Raw genomic sequence first — 18,772 nt, 5'->3', positions numbered from 1 at the left:
CACTAGAGGCCCAAAAGGAGGTTTGCCTTCCCCGACCCTAGTGGCCTTGGAGGACGGGCTCAGGGAGCGCAACCCGAACTCATACACTCTAGTCATGGGGGATTTTAACTGCACGTACGAGCCACTTGCAAGGGACGATATCCTAGACACCCGAGGCGAGGACACCCGAAGAGGTATTCCGCCCCTCAATATAAGCCCAATTAAGAGATGGTCTCAACGTGCAATACAACTGAATGCACTCACACTGGAGTTTGGCCTAAGGGCGACCAATGGGAGATCCATTTCTGATCAGAAAGGGGCACATACATACAATAGGGTTGGACATACATCTAGGATAGATTACATCCTCTTAGATTTTCGTCTTTGGTCCCATTTGGTAGACATGGAGGTTGTTGCATCTACGGATAGCGACCACAACCCGCTTTCTCTGAGCCTAACCCCCTTATGGTGCAAGAACATCAGCCGTGTAACCCCTCCTGTCATAAGGCTGACTGGAGAAGTCTGCCCTTCGAATTGCGAGAGGCGGTTAAAATGGGACAAGTTTGTCCTCGATGAGGAGAAGGTCACGGGCATAAGGGTAATCATGTCAAACATCATACCAAGGCTATTAGCCGTTACACTGAATGCTGATGAGGTTTCCTCCCTATTTAGTAGTACCACTAGATCAATAGGGGATCTTTTTGCTATCCCCATGCGAGCGGATGGCTATCGGAGGGTGCCGCGCCCAAAGGGTAATCCTGGCTGGTACTCCGCCCCCTGTCGGAAAGCAAAGCGAGAATTAATTATGGCAGTGAAGAAAGGGGATAGATGGTTGGTGGCGGCTGCGCGGAGGAAGTACAGGTCAGCTCAACAGGTCGTTAAGAGAGACTGGGAGGACAAGTTCTGGAGTGACCTGAAATCCGCAAGTGCAAAGAAAAATCCTAGGGGTTTTTGGAACCTAATTAGAGCTAAACACAGGCCCATAGACTCGCTCATCACTTGTAACATTCCTGAGGAGTCCTGGTTTGAGCACTTTTCTTCCCTCTACACTGTAAACATGGAGGATGAACTAGACCCTTTTTTCCCACCCATTTCTGGTTGTCACGATCCAGGGGTGGATGTCCTTTTTACAGCTAGGGAGGTTGAACACTATCAAATCCCTTGTCCCGTTGAAAGCTGCAGGCCTGGATGGTTTGCCTGGGGACCTGTTCCACCTTAATCCGGGAGAGTGGGGGGCTCTTATTGCTTCCTTGCTTAGTGCATCTAGGCAAGGAGCTCCACTCCCAGAGTCGTGGATGGGTGCAGAGGTCGTCCCGATCTTTAAGAAAGGGTCTCAAGATGACCCATCTAACTATCGCCCCATAAGCTTGATAGACTCGTCCCAAAAAGTGGCAGGGAAAGTAATTCGGAGTAAGGTTCTCCAATGGGCAGAAGAGAATAAAATACTGTCTGACTTCCAAGCAGGCTTCAGGGCTGGTACCGGGACCATCGAACAGTCATTTCGACTGTTGATGATTTACTGGAAGGTGGTAGTGATAGGCAAAGGCAGTCTGTATTTGGCATTTATTGACCTGCGGACTGCCTTTGACCTAGTACCCCGGGAGCGCCTGTGGCGGGTCTTGGCAAAACTAGGCATGCCCTCGTACCTACTGTGTCTAATAATAAAACTCCATGAGAACAACTTTGCGCAGGTGAGGTGGGGAACCCAGGGACAAAGGACTGCTCGCATTAAGGTTAGCAGAGGTGTGCGCCAGGGGTGCGTTCTCGCTCCCACCCTCTTTTCACTTTATATAAATGGAGTCGTGGATCATCTCCTTAAAATCCCAGCTGATACACCATCCTTGGCAGGGAGGAAGATCCCAACCCTACTATTTGCCGATGATACCCTGCTAATTTCCAAGACCCCGGTTGGCTTACAGAGTCTCTTGGATGGTTTTGATCAATTCTGCGAGTTAACAGGTTTAAAGATCAATACTGACAAAACCAAGTTCCTTGTTTTGAACCCTCCCAAAAAACTTGGACGGCCCCCAGTGCTTAACTTGGCTCCTTTGGAAAGGGTCAAGGAATTTGATTACCTGGGCATACGCCTCCTTGATACCATGAAGTGGGACAGTCACCTCCACAAAATGACCTTAAGCCACAAAAGGGTTGTGGGGGCTCTTCTGAAGGAGCAGAAGGCATCCTCTATGAAACCTATCGCCCCGGTGCTCGACATTTATGCGGCTAGAGCTGTTAGTGCGGCACTCTATGGAGCAGAGCTATGGGGCGCTCAGAATATGAGCCAGTTGGTGTGCTCAGAGAATAACTTTGAGGGACTTGATGTCCCTTCCTAAGAGTACTCCCACTCTCCCCCTTTTGTTGGACATGGGGTGTCGTCCCATCCAGGACCAGGCTAGGCTGCGTCCTCTTTTGCTGTGGGCTCGCCTGTGGAGGGTCCCGGAACTGGCCAGTTATGCCGAGGGGCTAAAGGAGATTTTAGGCTTGTCTGGATGGGCAAAAATAAGGTGGTTAAGGGACGTGAAAAGCTTGCTGACTGATCTTGGTCTTGAGGGGGCTTGGCATTCTCGGTCTGCCCCTCCCAAATCAGTCTTGAAGAACTTATACTGGTCTTGGGTAACAAGTAAAAGAAATACCGATCTTAGCCTGTGCCATGCCTCCAGGGATTTTTTGCTTGTAAAGGATGTAGCAGTTCAGGAACTTTACTTGGACATCATCACAATTCCCAGGGACAGAGCTCTGTTTTTTAAGTTTAGAATTGGTGTTTTGCCGGTGAGATCATGGACCGCCCGGTGGAAACCTCCGGCCCAAACTATACCTTATTGTCCTTTTTGCCCACTGAAGATAGAATCGATCCCCCATTTTCTGTTTGTATGCCCTGCCTACAAAGCGCCCCGCTCCAGGTGGCTAAAGCCACTGTGCAGGGAGTTGGGTACTCGACAATGCAGCGTGGCCCTGCGAATTTTGAGTTCAGATACTCGGCCGCTGTATGTTTGTGGCTTAGCCAAATACTTAAGCTGGGCGTGGCTTATTAGGACAAAATGGCTTTTACTAATTGTTTAATTATGGTCTTTGTGACTTGACCTTTTTTAGCCACTTATTGTTCATGCTTTTATAGATTTTAATTAACTCTGTTGTGTTTTTATTTCTGTAATACTTTTAAAGATATTTTTATATCGAAATAAAGCCACTTTGACTTTGAAGGTGACCACTGAATACACAACCAATAAAAATTACAGATGTATTACTGCTTCTATTACAATGAAACTTCACATGAGAAATCGGTGGCACCATGAAACTGGCTTCTTGTATATATGTTCTATTGGCACGAGAAAGCATTTGCCTGCCTACATTAAAAGTGGATGCTGGGCGTTGTCTCGTTACCAATGGAGTGAGACGCACGCAGTGGGAGGTCCAGCCAGCTGCCGGTGACATAAGCTTAATTAGCGGCATTAACGCCCTCACAGGTGTCTGGAAGAGGGGTGATTGGGCAGCTTTTGAGATCATCGGCGCTCCTCCAGGGTGGCCAGCACGGCGGGTGCGGGCCGCAGTTGGGGAACCCCAGCCTGGGGGAACGCACCCGCCATTTTGCAGTCTGGAGCCTCCCGCCTTGTGATCTCCATAGTCCCTGGCCTGCCTTCGCTCATCTGACACTCGCGGTGGACTCCCTGGGGGCCTGGCGCCCCTCCGGTTTCCTCATCAACGACGGATCCAGAACTGTTGAGAAACGGCCCGGTCCACGGCAACGCGGGTGCCATTTTGTGGCACTGAACACACCGGAGCGGCCCGCCTGCTGCACTGCCCATGCCTACATGCTGGAGGCCCCCGGCCGAGGTGACCGGACCCAGCAGCTGAGGTACGGGGGCCGTGACCCAGGACTGCTACCGCATAACGGGGGCATTGCCCATCGAGAGCTCCTCAGGTCGCTATCATAGCCCTGCCTCCAGCCATTTTGTTGGGCCACATTGCACGCAGCTGCCTCCTGAGCCCCCTGCAGCATTTGCGGACGGTGCAGGACTGTGGGAGGCGGAGTGCCGGGCACCGCGGGTCTGGGCCTCGGTCGGGGGCTCGACGGCTGCCATTTTGGGCTTCTGACGCTCCGGGGAGCACCTGACTGGACTGGGCCCTCTGTCCTCTTCTGGCGCTGCGGAGGGGCGGCTGGCCACGCCCGGGGGGCCTGAGGTGACACACCGAGAGTCGGGTCCTCTCATGGTGCCTTCCCTGGGTCACTGCAGCTACGCTGTTCTCACTGCTGGCCTAGGGCCCTTCTGTTGGAGTACACTGCGGTGACTTCGGGGGATCTCATCGGTGAGTGTAAGAAAAGCACCGCCTCCTCGCTGTTTCTCGGGGTCTGCGACCGCCTTGCCTACCGGCGGCGTGTGCACACCTAGGGCTCTCGGTGGGCTCAGGGACTCCAGGGCGCGGTGCAGCTGCCTGGGGGCAGAAGGGATTGTGGGCCTTGGGGAATCTGGACTGCAGTACCTCCCCTGCGCCAGGCCCCTGGGACACTTGTGACTATTGCCCATTGTCTACAGCCCTGCCCCTGGGCGAAGTAACACCTCTGGAAGGGGAATCCTGTCGCCGGGGGGACTGTTGAGAATTTCTCAGGCAGTGAGCCACTGGCCTATGGGTGGCCCCCATCCTAGTTATATCTCCAGGGGGTGCTGAGGAGGAGCCCCCCGCACCAGGGGAGTGTGGTGGAGCCTACAAGAGTGGGCACACACTAGACTGGGGAGGTGCGCTGAGGCTGGCCCGCTGGGACCCTGCATGATTCTTGATCTCAACCCCGGCTTCATCTGCTCTGGAGTCTCTCGGGTGGCCGGGGTGATTGGGGTCTCAGGAGAGGTGCCCCTGGATGCCCCCACTTCCCCTCACTGGCACCCTGTGCCTGCTGACTGGACCGCCTCAAACTGGACGCAGGCCCGACATTGTGCAGTGCTTCCACGCTAGTTCCACGACCCGTCCCATGGGTCTTTAAAGAGCCACGACTCGCTTGCGTGCTGGGAAAGAATCTGCGGCACCCCCCAAAAGACAACTCGGTTACAGCCCTGTGGAACAAACCTGGTTTGGCTCCAACTGCGGAAATGATGTCCGCAGCGGGGGGGGGGGACCCTCCGATCCCCGTCACTCAGTCCTTCATGGCCAGTTTCATGCAAAAACTCAAATCTGAAATTGGTGCACTCAGAACGGAGGTGCAGGCCTGCGTCAAAGAGCTCCGAAGCGACGTTACAGAGCTGAGAGGGAGAGTGGACAACCTCGAAAAAACAGTTGACACGCGCACAGAAGACCAAGAACAATTGTGGCAACGCCTGGCCTTATCCCCGACATCCTGACCCGGGTCCATTTCTTTAAAGAGAAGGAGACAATCCTCAAGGCAGCGCGAGACAAAGCAGAACTCAGGTTCAAGGGCTTTCCTATACAGCTGTTTCAAGACCTTGCCCCTACCATGCTTCGTTGTCGTAAAGAATTCAAGCCCATCACTGATAAGCTAAGGGAACTGGGTGTCCGCTACCAGTCTGGCCACCCGTTTGCACTCATCTTCCAGTGTGAGTCAAAACGTTGGGTACTGTGGTCCTTCCGCGAGGCTACGCAGCTGCTTCTAATCTCAACCACGCCACCATCTAGCCCCACATGATTGCCTCCCCTGAACCGCTCCAGACGCCAATCTAATCGGGGAAAATGTGCTTCATCCCAGGCGAAACAGGACATCATACAGCACATCCATTCCTTAGAAGGTGGACAGTCACCCAGGAGCTGCCAGTAATCTGAAAAGTCACTTCTCAGCACACCTTCATGACACCTTGCGTCCCACCACCTGTATCGTCCTTTGCGAGAGGGGGAACAGCCCTCTACTCAGCTTGTTGGCAAGACCGTGTGCCGCTTGGACTGCACACCGGCGGCAGAGCCGGACTAACCTCCCAGATGGTGACGCTGATCTTCAGAGACCCGCCTCCACTCCTATTCCTCAGAGAGTGACATCTGTGGGATGGCCTGTGCCACGTGGAATTCCTCCTCCAGGATCGTTCCTCCCGCCCCAATCGACAAATCCGATGGCGCTTCCCTCCTCACGTCCTTAGGGATCCGGTGGATGCGGCGGTACTTCGGAACGCTATCACGTCTTATTTCGTGACCAACGACCTTCCAGAGACTCCACTCCTCATGGTCTGGGACGTGTTTAAGGCCACCATCCGCGGCTGCATCACGTCCATCGCCATAGCTCAGGCCCGAGAAGCCAGACTGTTTGAAGACGAACTCTCTCGGGATATAAAGGCGCTTGAGCGGCTAGACCAGGAACAACCCTTGATGCGGCATAAGAGAGAGCTTACCATGCTTTGAGACCACTTGCGGGTGCACAGAACCAACAAAGCAGAGCACGCCCTTTTAGCCCTGAAACAACAGTATTACGAGAGGGAGGGGGGGGGGTAAAGTGGGTTCGGTCTTGGCACGCCGCCTCCGGGCGTGGGCCGCCAAGGCACATATCGCTAAGCTTAACTTAGGGGACGGCACTTGGGCCACCACTGATGCCACTAAATTGCAAGCTTTCCAGGAATACTATTCATCCCTCTACGCCAGGGACTCTCCTGACCCAGATCAAGTGTTGGCTGCACTTGAGACCTGCGAGTGGTCCCCAATCAGCCGTCACCACGCTCAACTACTGGAGGAGCCCATCACTCCAGAAGAGCTCGCTGGTGCTCTGAAAGACCTCCCGTTAGCAAAAACCCCGGGACCAGGCGGCTTGCCGGTCTCGTTCCATCGGGCCTTCCTTTCACAACTCAAATCCCGTTTGATCCGCCTCTACATTCCTTTTTGGACACAATGGGGCCCTCCACATCTATGGCAATGGCAGAAATTGCTTTAATTCCTAAACCAGGGACGGGCCCTATACTCTGCTCTTCTTTCCGTCCCATTGCGCTCCTCAATACAGATCTTAAACGCTACACTAAAATACTGGCTAAGCGACTCGAGCAGCACCTTCCAGGGCTTATCGAGCCTGACCAGGTGGGCTTTATTTGCCAACGACAAGGAGCAGACAATGTGCGGCGTATCGCCCACCTAGTTGGAAGGGCACATCATTGGAAAATACCCTCTTGCTTGCTTTCGCTCGATGCTCAGAAAGCATTTGACCGAGTGGATTGGGTATTTCTCCGAGCTGTCCTACAGAAAATAGGACTGGGTCCACGGATGATCGCCAGAATTATGGCTCCACATCTTTCCCCTCTGGCTCAGGTACGGGTCAACGGGCAGCTCACAACGCCCATCCTTATTCACAGGGGTGTCTTTTATCTCCCCTCCTACTCGCCCTCGTAGTGGAACCTCTTCCTATCATGATTCGCCAATCTCCTGACATTCATGGCATCACTCTTGGGGGACTGAACCACACAATAGCTCTGTTCGCTGATGATCTTCTTCTTACTCTAACTCGCCCAAGAACCTCTCTACCTGCCTTACATAGTCTGATTCAATCATTCAAACAGGTCTCAGGGCTTGAAATCAACCATGAGAAATCATGGGCCTTAAATCTCACGATCCCTGCAGAAGAGATCCCCGCACTCCAATCTCTCGCTCCTTATCAGTGGGTGCCCCATTCCATACGATATTTTGGGCTTAACTTGACCTCCACACTTGCCACTTGGACGCAAGCAAATTGGCAGTAGTGTAAAAAAGAAGTCTTAGCTGACCTACGCATCAGGAAATCCCTTCCGCTATCCTGGTTAGGGTGTCTGAACGAGGTCAAAATGTCGATCCTCCGGAAGATACTATATCTTTTCCAGACTCTACCCACTCCCATTCCGGAGCATCAGATTCAGGGCCTTCAGCGTGAGCTTACCACGTTTATCTGGGGAGGGGGTAGACCGCGTTTCTCTATCAAGATACTCCTGTTCTGAGGGACAGGGGGTGGCTGGCATGTCCCAACTTGTTAGAATACTATTGGGCGTCGCATCTTCGCTTCATCTCGGAGTGGATGACATGGGAGAGCGAGAAAGTCTGGTTTCATATGGATAGGGCAGTCACTTGCAGACCTATTTGGGATCTCGCCTGGCTCACACGGGACGCTCGCTCTCGAAGTGCTTATGTAGCAGTCCCCACAAAGACGGTCCTGGACATTTGGGATAAGCTAGCATTGTGTAGGGGCCTCACTTCCTTTCCATCCCCCCACACCCCCATCGCTCGTAATTTCCACTTCCCACCTGCCGTTCACCCGCCTTACTTCTCAGAATGGACTGAAGGGGGATGTCGAACAATCCGAGACCTTTTGTCAGAGACACTTTAAAAACCTTTGAACAATGTAAGCGGGACTTCCTGTTACCGGAGGGGGCTCGATTTCAATACATTCAGCGTAGGCATTGGGTTCAGGCGTCATCTCTGACACAGGCAGCTACTCGACCCTTTACTCATTTTGAGCAGTTAGTGCGCTCCTTTGACAACTCCAGGGGTACATACCAATTTATTCAACACCCCTCACGAGCTGCTCCGCATGCTTACCAGACGTATTGGCAGTCGGTGTCAGACAAAGACCTTACACACATCAATGGGATCACTTGTGGCGTGACATCCCGAAGGTCTTCCATAGCATACCCCAGCAGGAAAGTGCATATAAGGCTATGACCCAATGGTATTACACCCCGCACAGGTTGCATAAAATGTTTCCCACTTCCTCATTTCTATGTTGGTGTTGCACTAGTGCCCCGGGTGATTTTTGGCATATTTGGTGGGCGTGCCCACTCTTGACCATCTAATGGAAGGAGGTGCTCAGTCATATCAGGTTGGTAATAGGCTACCCGCTGCCTGCAAACCCGGTTACGATTGTCCTGGGCCTCCGGCCGATGAATCTGCGTGCCATGACTCACCAGGATTGGCATTTAAGCCTCCACATGCTTGGTGCCACCAAGCAAATCATTGCCCTCTACTGGAAAAAAGCCGAAACGCCCCCGATCAACGTCTGGTTGATCCACCTATGGCACACGATGGCAAAGGAACTACTCACGACACACCTGCAGCTCCGAAACACTAACTTCACTAAAATATGGCAGCCGCTGGTGGACTATTTCTGTAGGCTGGTACACGCTCAACTTCAAACTCTGAGGTTGCGGGCTTTGCAGCTCTTCGAGGATGCTGTGTATCCCCCGGATGCTGATAGCCTCTGGGGAACTACCAGTGCACTCCTCCACATCTCCCCCTTAGTGACACCTTTACCGCAGAGACCCTACCACCCTCCTAGCAGGGATAACCCTGGCCTGTCTTTGCATCCCAACAGTGGTCACCCCCGACCTTGATTATCACAACGTTCCCACCCTGCTAACTTACACTTTCGCTGACTGATCATCCCCCACCATACCTCCCATGCTTTTCTCTATCTCCTTTACTTCTACTCTACATCTGCTTTGCTCTTTCTTTCTCTTTATCAATTTGTTCTTGAATCTGGATGTATTGCTTTAAGATGTACATTGTGGTCCCTATGAGCAGACCTGATAGATGCAGTCATTGGACCAACGTCCGTCATCTTAGAATCTAGAGTTGCAAAATAGTAACTCGGAGGATGCCACATGCTACTCAGAGCACTGGGTCTACAGCTATAACAGATTCAACTTTGTTAATGTGCCTTAATGTATGATTTTAACCCCGTACTGCATGAACTGCCTCCGACATTGCCTTTATTGAACAATGCGACTGATAATAATGAATAATGAATAAGGGCTTTTGCCTCCTGGCAGTAGGGATATCTTGTACCGGTGGGGGATGAACAATTGCTTGCAATGCGAATACCTGCTCATATGTGATTACTTTAAATGCAAATAAAAAGTTTGAAGGAAAAAAAAGTAGATGCTGCTTTAGAGAAGCATCAAGAACTGTAAGGAGAGCAAATTGTGAATATAAGAAAACTAAATGCAACACATGCAGGATTTCAACAACAAATTGTATTATCAATACTGGTATGTAACTTCTATAACAGAAGCTAAACATACTTGGGGGGGGGGCGTGGCTAGTCGCCTAAGATGGCGGTTGTGTTCTGGTAGAGCTCCGGAGCCTCGGGGGGATTCAATTCTCCTGCACCGCCGCTCAAGGTCTATCAACTACCGAGGTTATGAGCATCTGTCAACTAAAGTTATCTGCACACTTTGAGCTCTTGCCGGGCCCTAAGGACCGCGGTCCCACGAAGTACGGAGGACGGGCCTGGTCACCGATGTGAGCGGGCAGGGACTTGGTGCTCAAGGGAGATGTAAGCGGCCCAGCGTGCTATGAGGCGGCGTCCATTATATGCACGGGAGCCTCTGGAGCAGTGTGGTGGTGCGCTGGACCCTCGTTGCTGCTTCGATGTCGGTGGACTGGATCTGCTCACTGAGGAGAGCGCCCTAGCCTCAAAGCTCCGGTGAGGTGCGGGCGGACTGGCGCGCTGTGCGGCGCTACCCGGGGGGTGCCCGGAGGCTGCTGCGGGGCGCTGGGCTTGCGCCGCCATTGGCTGCGCGGCGGCGGCACGGGCTGCATGTAGAGTGCCTGCAGGATCCCCGCCGAGGGAAGACTAGGTGAGCACTGCGGCTGTGCGCTATAATGAAAGGCCGGCAGTCGACTTGGCGCTTCACCCTTCCCCCTGACTTCCAGACTCGGGCGCAATTGTAACCCCTGTCGCCCTGGGATCTTGTGCAGCTCAAGTGGTGGGAGCAGGGAATCAACGGCAGTGAAGCGCGACTGGGACTCTTTGGTGTTCTCATCCCCCTGCTGCTGTGGGCATCCCCACCCCTCCCCACCCTGGAGGACAAAGCTACCGTCCAGGACTTTATCCGAGCGCTCAGAGGCCAATTTGACTCGCATTGGCCCACACACGTGCGCGACAGCGACACAGGCTCCACACTACCAACATTGTGCCTCACCCCCAGCGGGAGCGGCCCGGGTGGGCTACAATATACTGTCAGGTGCAGCTCGCTGGCTCTGGGGTACATAGCTGGCTGGCGCCGGTCGGCATGAACCACATGCTTCCTCCTCCGTGGTACCGAGGGCAGTAGCTGGACCACGAGTTCTCTGGGGCCTGCACTGGTCTGCTGTGCTTTTTCCTACAAGGTGAGGTCGCCTGTGCAGGGCCCCATATTGGCTGTTGAGCGAGAAGGCACTTCTACTGGTGTCTCCATGAGGCCTCCTCTGCTACCTGGTCCCGCTCCGGCGGTGGAGGCCCGGCCTGGACACACTGCCCCAGATTCTAGGGGGGACAACCGGGTGAGCTCACGCGTGTAGCCCCTAAATCGTATCTCACCAGCCCGCACGGATACCTTTCTATAGTGGATTCACTGAGGGGCCTGGACTGTGCAAGAAGGAATAGGCTTGTTTCCCCCCTCCATCCTTCTAATCACTTACCCCAAGCGACTGGAGAACACTACTTCCCACCACAGTCAGCACGCAGCATGGGCAAAGTCCGAGGGAACACGATGGATGGCCTCCAAGGTGCAGGTGCCCAACTACCACACCGGAAGGCTCCAGTCAGCCTCCTTCGCCAGGGATTGCGTCTTCTGAGCTTATCGTGAGTGCGCCTGACAAATTGGATTTAATATTGAAAGAAATCCAGGACGGCCCTTGAACTGCAAATCGGCACGTTTACCACGGGACTTGCATTGCTCAGGGTGGACCATGAGAAACTGGCCGATACCGTTAAGGAGCACGACCAAGCCCTCAAAGACATGGATCCCCAAATGGCAGCAAACACCACAACCCTACAACATCTGCAGCAGCAGGTGACGGGCCTGCTAGATTGGGTGGAAGATGCAGAAGGCAGGAATAGACGCAATAACATCCGCGCCATTGGCCTGCCGGAACGCAGTGAAGGCACAAAGGCAGCAGAATTTATGGAAGCCTGGTTCAGGGACAATATAGCATAAGAGGGTCTGTCTCCTTACTTCTGTGTTGAACGAGCCCACTGAATACCAACTGGAGCACCCAAACCGGGCACACCACCTCGACCTCTGATAGTAAAAATTCTGAATTATAGGGACAGAGATCTCCTTCTACAAAAAGCAAGAGAAAAGGCGCTGATCCAGTATGAAAACCATTGCATCTCTATCTATACCGTCATGGTCCAAAGACAGAGATCGTCCTATCAAGCCGTGAAGAAGAAACTGCAAAAAGCACAGCTTAAATACGCCCTTCTATACCTGGCTAGAATGAAAGTCATTTATGACAAGAAAACTCACTTCTTCGAAAGCTCGGCGGACGCAGAGGAGTGGCTTGAGGTCATGTGCATTGGGACAAGCCAGGGCAGTCAGTCTTATCCTCGCAGGGATCGGGCAGACCGTAGAGAATGAGTCACCGCTGGACCCAGAAGACCACTCAGGCTAAGGGCGGCGCTGGACCATCACGTGAACGCAGCGATTCGATCAGGAGGGGGCCCTTGCAGATGCCGGGACATTCCGAGAGGACTCCACCAAGATCCACACAGACTCAGAGGACAGCACCCTCAACTCAGACTCTGAACATAGTATTACTCTGTTTCCAACGATCACACCCCGAACAGTGGACGACCTCATCGATAATTGAAGCGGGATTCTGACACACAACGAGCATGACACAGCACAGGACCCTCTGCGACTTGAACTCTTGTACAGAGGCTGTGATCCCCGACTACCAGAGACCATTATATCCTTTTCCGTATATTGTCTACAAATACTATCACTATGTCTTAACCCTTATGATTCTGTCTTGAGTTTAGATTGTCTGTAATGGATGTGGTAGCGGACTGATCCTGTGTGTCTGCCAATCCTCACTGTTATGCTGGGTTCCCGGCTGCAGATTACTCAGGAATACTTGGGCGGAACCACTGTCTCCGACATGATTAGTTATACTCCCCCCTCTGGGTTCTGTAGAGCCGCCAAGACTGTAGCCTCAGTATGGACATGCTTATGGCCGGTGGCGGCGACCCCCCTCAGAGCGTATGCACCGTTATTTGTTATATGATAGTTGCAACTAGCTGTTGGGCCCAGCGTAGTTTGGGCGCGGAGCCATGTTTTGTTCATGTTAGAGGGAAAGGGAACTCCTGGTCGATGTCAGCCTATCAGCTCCATCTAAATTGGAGCTCCATGCAGTCTAATATGTCATGCCTAGAACCGTTGCCACATTAGGGTCCTATAATCTACTAACGTGGAATGTACGGGGGATGGAGGCGATACAGAAGAGGCACCGTATCCATGCCTATCTCCTTAGGCGAAAAGCCCATATAGTTTTCCTGCAGGAGTCCCACTTAACGGAGTCAGAAGCACAAAAAACGCGCAAGAAGTGGCGGGGACAGGTCTACTCTACACTACTAATTACTCTGCTTTTGCTAGAGGGACGACCATATGGGCACACCACGGAGTCCCATTTGTCGAACTAGAGCGCAGCGTAGATGATCAAAGGCGATACATCCTGCTGAAGGGAACGCTTGATAGCTCGTTGGTGATTCTCGGCCATATCTACGCCCCTAACTTTGATCAGGACCACTTTCTCCATAGATTGGGTGCAGCACTAGCTGAGTGGGATGGTATCCCCTGGGTGTTGGTGGGGGGGATTGGAATGCAATCTTGGACATGAATAAGGATAGGTCCCATCCCCCACTACACGGTACAAATGCCCGTAAGCTAGCCAAAATATTTAATAACTGGTCAGCTGGTTGGGTGCTTTCAGATGTATGGAGAGGTCTACACCCTACTCAAAGAATATTCTTTTTACTCTCCAGTACATAGCCTCCATACCAGGATTGATAGATTCCTCTGCTCCAATTCGGTTGTCACTCAGATCTGCCATTCCACATATCTAGCGAAAACCCTCTCTGACCACAACCCACTAGAGATCGCACTTGCTTGGGGTAATGTGCCAACCCCAGTACCCACCTGGAAATTACACCCACAATTACTACAGGATGCTCCATTTCAAGTGGGGCTCTCCACCACCATTACTAATTATCTAGCCAAAAATTGGAACACAGCCTCCTCTAACCTTATAGAGTGGGACACGCTAAAGGTAGTGGTAAGGGGGGCGTCGATAGGACATAGTGGGAGACCGACAGGGGACAGATAGTGGGAGCCCGACAGGAGACGCATCAAAGCTTGCTCAGAATTGAACAACAAATGTCTACACTAGAACAGGAGGCAGTGTCGGACCCAGACAAACGGGAGGCATTACAGAATGCCCGTATTAGCCACACTGAAACACTAGAAACCTTACAGACGATTGATCATAGAGCCTATATGCAGCGAAAACACTCTGAGGCTGATAGAACTGGGACACTGCTTGCCCGCCTGGAGCGAGACAAGCCTGACCCACCGCTCATAACCCAAACCCGCGCACCAGATGGGAGTATGGCCCATACCCAACGAGAGATAAATGAAGCCTTTTATGCACATCTTAGCACTCTCTATGCTGCACCCACGCTAAATATGAACTCTTCCATCCATTAGGCCTTTGACTCCCTATCCTGGGACTAGAGGTTTGCGGCACTCCAACGATTCGGGCTGCCGGACACATACCTTAAGTGGGTACGCCTACTGTATACTTCCCCCCCACTGCCCGAGCCCGTACGGGACGCTACATCTCAAACCAGTATACCATTCATAGAGGTACGAGGCAGGGATGTCCGCTGTCTCCCCTATTATTCGTTCTCGCACTAGAGCCTCTGGCGGTGGCACTCTGGCGTTCGGCGGGTCGCCTAGGAATCCCCATAGATGGCACGACCCACCTTATTTCAATTTATGCGGATGACATCCTCTTATATCTATGTGATCTGACCAATAATGCGCCCCTTCCCTCTATTTTTGCCACCTTTGAACAGGTGTCGGGCCTTGCTATAAACCAGAGAAAATATCTGGCCTATTTTTTCCAGGACATACCATATCCCAACTATCTACAATTTTGCACGTACACCTTGCCAGTAGCCCCCACCACGTTCAAATACTTAGGCATCCAAGTATATAGAACGCAGTCGGATCAACTCGACGGCAACTTAGGGAAGGCCATAATGGCCCTTAGAGCTAGTGTGGCTTTCTGGGCCTCCCTGCCCCTATCGGTGGTGGGACGTATCGCCATCTCGAAAATGGGGATGCTCCCTCACCTATTGCATTATTTTGTGAACTTACCTACTGTAGTCCCACAGTCTATGTTTAATACCCTGAGTGCTATACTAGTGGAACTCATTTGAGGGGCAGGCCGGCGAAGAGTGAGCCTGCAGAAACTCCAATTGGAGTCTAGTGGTGGAGGCCTGGGAGTCCCCGACTTCAGAGCATATTACTACGCTAGTCAGCTCCAATGGCTGTCTTATTGGACGGCTGGGAAAAATTTGCAAGAAATTGGCTACGCACCTAGAGACCTAGACCGAGGCACACTGCACTCCCTACTTCTGCCCAACGTCAAAATCCCTGCGGACAGCTCTCCTCTGCTAAGGACGGCACTGTAGTGCTGGAAGAAGGCGTTATTATATACTTCTACAGTGATCCCATATTCGACGAACATCCCCCTGCTGGGTATCCCCACACCGCAAGGCAGGCTTACGAAGACCAGGATCCGTGCCTGGATAGAGACGGGAGTAGAAGATGTCAGGGCTTTCTTTGGAGAGGGCAATCTACTTGACCACGACTCCTTTTTACAGGCTACAGGGGCACCACCACGTTTATATCTATTACACGCTTCGGTCTCCCATTACATTAGGAATACCTGGGCCCCGCAACATAGAGAACCTCCACCGCATAACTTGGTTCACCTCCTATATTATATGGGGAATGGAGGACACCTAGTTAGATGGATATATACGGGTCTACGTGCACACGCTGCAATCCCACTTACATCCCTTAGAACAAGATGGTCCGAGGATACTAATACAGAAATCACGGCTAAAGCTTGGAAATGCATCCTTGAACAGCCTAAAAGAGTATCCCGTAACGCCAAACTAAACCTTATACAGACAATGGTTCTCCATAGGTCATATCTCACCCCAGAGGATCCACTGCATGTTCCCTGAGGCACACCACTGCTGCCCCCGTTGTAAAGGGGACAAGGCAGTCTTCCTTCATATGCTATGGCCCTGCCTCCGCCTCCAGGACTACTGGAGAGGTGTTCGTCAATCTCTAGGCAAGGCCACACACCTATCGTCTCAGATAGTGCCCCGGATCGCCTCATGGGCCTTCGTAAACGTACAAGTCCGCAGAAAGTGCAACTGAGATTCTTAGATTTGGCCCTCATACTGGCAATACGAGCCATTACCATGAGGTGGAAATCCCCCAGGTGCCCGACATTATCCAGCTGGCAAGACGACTTGATACAATGGGGGAAGGGTGAAGGCACAGCCCTTCGGAGGGAGGAAGAGCAATGATTACGGAAACAACCCGTCTCCATGGCATGGGATATTAGGTTACATGACTTCGAACTACTTGATTTAATACCCCCACTGTGTAACCCTACACCGTGACCCACGACGCGGCTTTGAGACCACCTGCCGCAAAACTCCCAAACCCTGAGCTACCTACAACACTACATGGGTAATGTAGGTCCCCTAGCGATACCCTACTAGCCGTCTTAGGCTACTATTAGAATTAGCATATTCAGACCAGGAGTACGGGTTGGGTGGGATGGGGAGGGTGGGGGCATAGATAGGTTTGTTTGGTTAATGATTAACCCTGGGCGTAGTTCGCGAAGTAGCGCTACGCGTAGCTACGCAAAGTGCACTTCGCGAGCTATGCGTAGCACTTCGTGAACTGCGTAGTACCCTGTTCGCACTGTGCAAGATGCCGTTTTTAATGAGTGCAGAGTGCCGAGTGCGGACAAGCATCCGGCACTGTGCAATCATTGAAAATGGCATCTTGCACAGTGCGAGCTGTAGTTTTCTGCCGCTCGAGTAGATTTTTACTCGAGCTGCAGCTTCCTCAATGCGGACTGGTAGTTTCTCATCGCGAGCACTCGCAATGAGAAACCTGACCTCCCCGCGTTGAGAATCTCGCCGGGAGGTTTATTTTCCACGCTCGCGATCGCCAACTTGATGATGCTGATCACGAACGAGGAAAAAGTCTCACCGGGAAGTCATTTTGCTTGCTCGCGGTCGCCAACTTGACGTTGAGGACCGCGAGCAAGCAAAAAATGACCGCTGCACTACGCAACGCTACGCGTGTTTGCACTGTGCTACGTGCAATTCGCGTAGTGAGAAGTAGCACAAACTTCGCAAACTATGCGAGCGTAGCGTAGTGCTTTGCCCAGGCTTACTAATGATGTTTATGTGACACTACTTCACGATTATCAAAAATCTTAGATATTATTCGATAGTATATGAAGTTCATTTTCTGTCATGATATTCGAATACTGGATGGTGTATTTATGCAACATTACTGTTGAAACTGTATAAAAAAATGACCTGTATTAATCTTTGCATTGGATGTGATGTCAAGGTCTTCAAAAAAGTATGTTAAAAAAAAAAAAAGGTTACCACGTTAACCTGGCCAAGATGGCCATCATGTTAAAACGGGCAAGCGATCCACACTTTCAGAAAGTCCTTTGTTTGCTTTCGTGAATTTCACTTAAATTAAATAACCTGTTATTTAAGGGTGTGTTTTATGAATTAAGTAACATGACGAAGGCCAGGTGGCAGGAACACGTGTGCTAGTCTCCTCTTTCCTGGATTTGGAATAAATTGAATTAAATTTATTGGGAACAAAAAAAAAAAAGAAGCTAAACATACTTACCAGTCTGCATAAAAATTTACTAAAGCAATATCTGCATGGCCTGTAAATAACAAAAAAGAAAAATAACACATTAAGAACCAAATATGTTTGCATGTTTAAAAATACACAGTAAGTCAGACAGTGATGTGTCAAAAAGATAATCAAAATAATGTTTCCTTGAGACAAGTGTCAAGACAAAGCAAACTGAGAGTCCCTTCATCTTTTGCTTTACAAAGAGCACACCACCAAATGAATTGGCATAAATGCAATAAATCTAACTACAAAACAACAAACATTTTGTTTCGACTATATCCACGGTGCATTTTGAGCACTTATTTTTCAAAGGAGTGAGTCGATGTGGCTAGCAACAAGCAAATAGCTTCATCATATGTGAAGCAAGCATTTTCAATGCAATAGGTCTCACATTTGCGAGTTTAAGCTATTGGTATTGTAAATGACAATGCCTTTTATCCGTTTTCAAAAGCAACATATATATAAAAGGTATGGTCATTTCTTACGTCGATAGCTTAAACACTTTCATAGTAGCCACACCCCTTTCTTTAGACGCTGCTCACCGTATTCAGGTTACAGTGAGCTGCGTCTATAGAAAGGGGCACGGCCAACATTATAGATAAAGGTATGGGGCGTCACTAAAAAAAAAAAAAAAAAAAAGAAAGAAATAAAGCAAGTTTCTGTAGCGTAGCCGCTAAAGTAAAAGCAGACCACGCTGCAAATTAAAAAATAAATACATTAATAACAAAGTAAAAGCGGGTGGCGATGTCATGGGCGGAGTAGGGCAAGATAATTTTAGAAAATTATGCTCACCGATGCATAAAGCAGATCGTGTAAGACCACAAGTAAAAAGTTCAGTCGTTATTGGAGCTTCCAAATGCAGACAAGGCGGTACCAAGGAGGGACTCGTAAGCCTATTCACGAATGAAATTGACAATTGACAAGATGGGCGGGAAATGGGCAGAGCTTTTATTCCATTCCTCAATACAGCATGTCTGGCAGAGCAGCGCATGGACTGCCCAGGTTTGACATAAAAGGGGACGTTTTAGAGGAGTTTAGATGCCACAACTGAATATCAGAAAAGGCTCTAGCAACAAAAAAACAAACAAAAAAAACCAAAAAACCAT

General features: G+C 51.0%; 1 protein-coding gene across 1 annotated transcript in view; it reads right to left on the bottom strand.

Annotated features, from left to right (window-relative positions):
- ERP44 (endoplasmic reticulum protein 44) overlaps positions 1 to 18,772 on the bottom strand; it is a 557,683-nt gene that overhangs the window by 424,648 nt on the left and 114,263 nt on the right. Inside the window, exon 3 of the mRNA XM_085606779.1 lies at positions 17,655 to 17,694. Within this exon, the coding sequence (XP_085462905.1) occupies positions 17,655 to 17,694 (40 nt within the window). The remainder of the gene's footprint in view (positions 1 to 17,654; positions 17,695 to 18,772) is intronic.

The sequence above is a fragment of the Triturus cristatus genome, chromosome 5_2 (genome assembly GCF_964204655.1).
Source record: "Triturus cristatus chromosome 5_2, aTriCri1.1, whole genome shotgun sequence".
Classification (NCBI taxonomy): Eukaryota; Metazoa; Chordata; class Amphibia; order Caudata; family Salamandridae; genus Triturus; species Triturus cristatus.
This window is presented reverse-complemented; position numbering and strand designations above follow the sequence as displayed.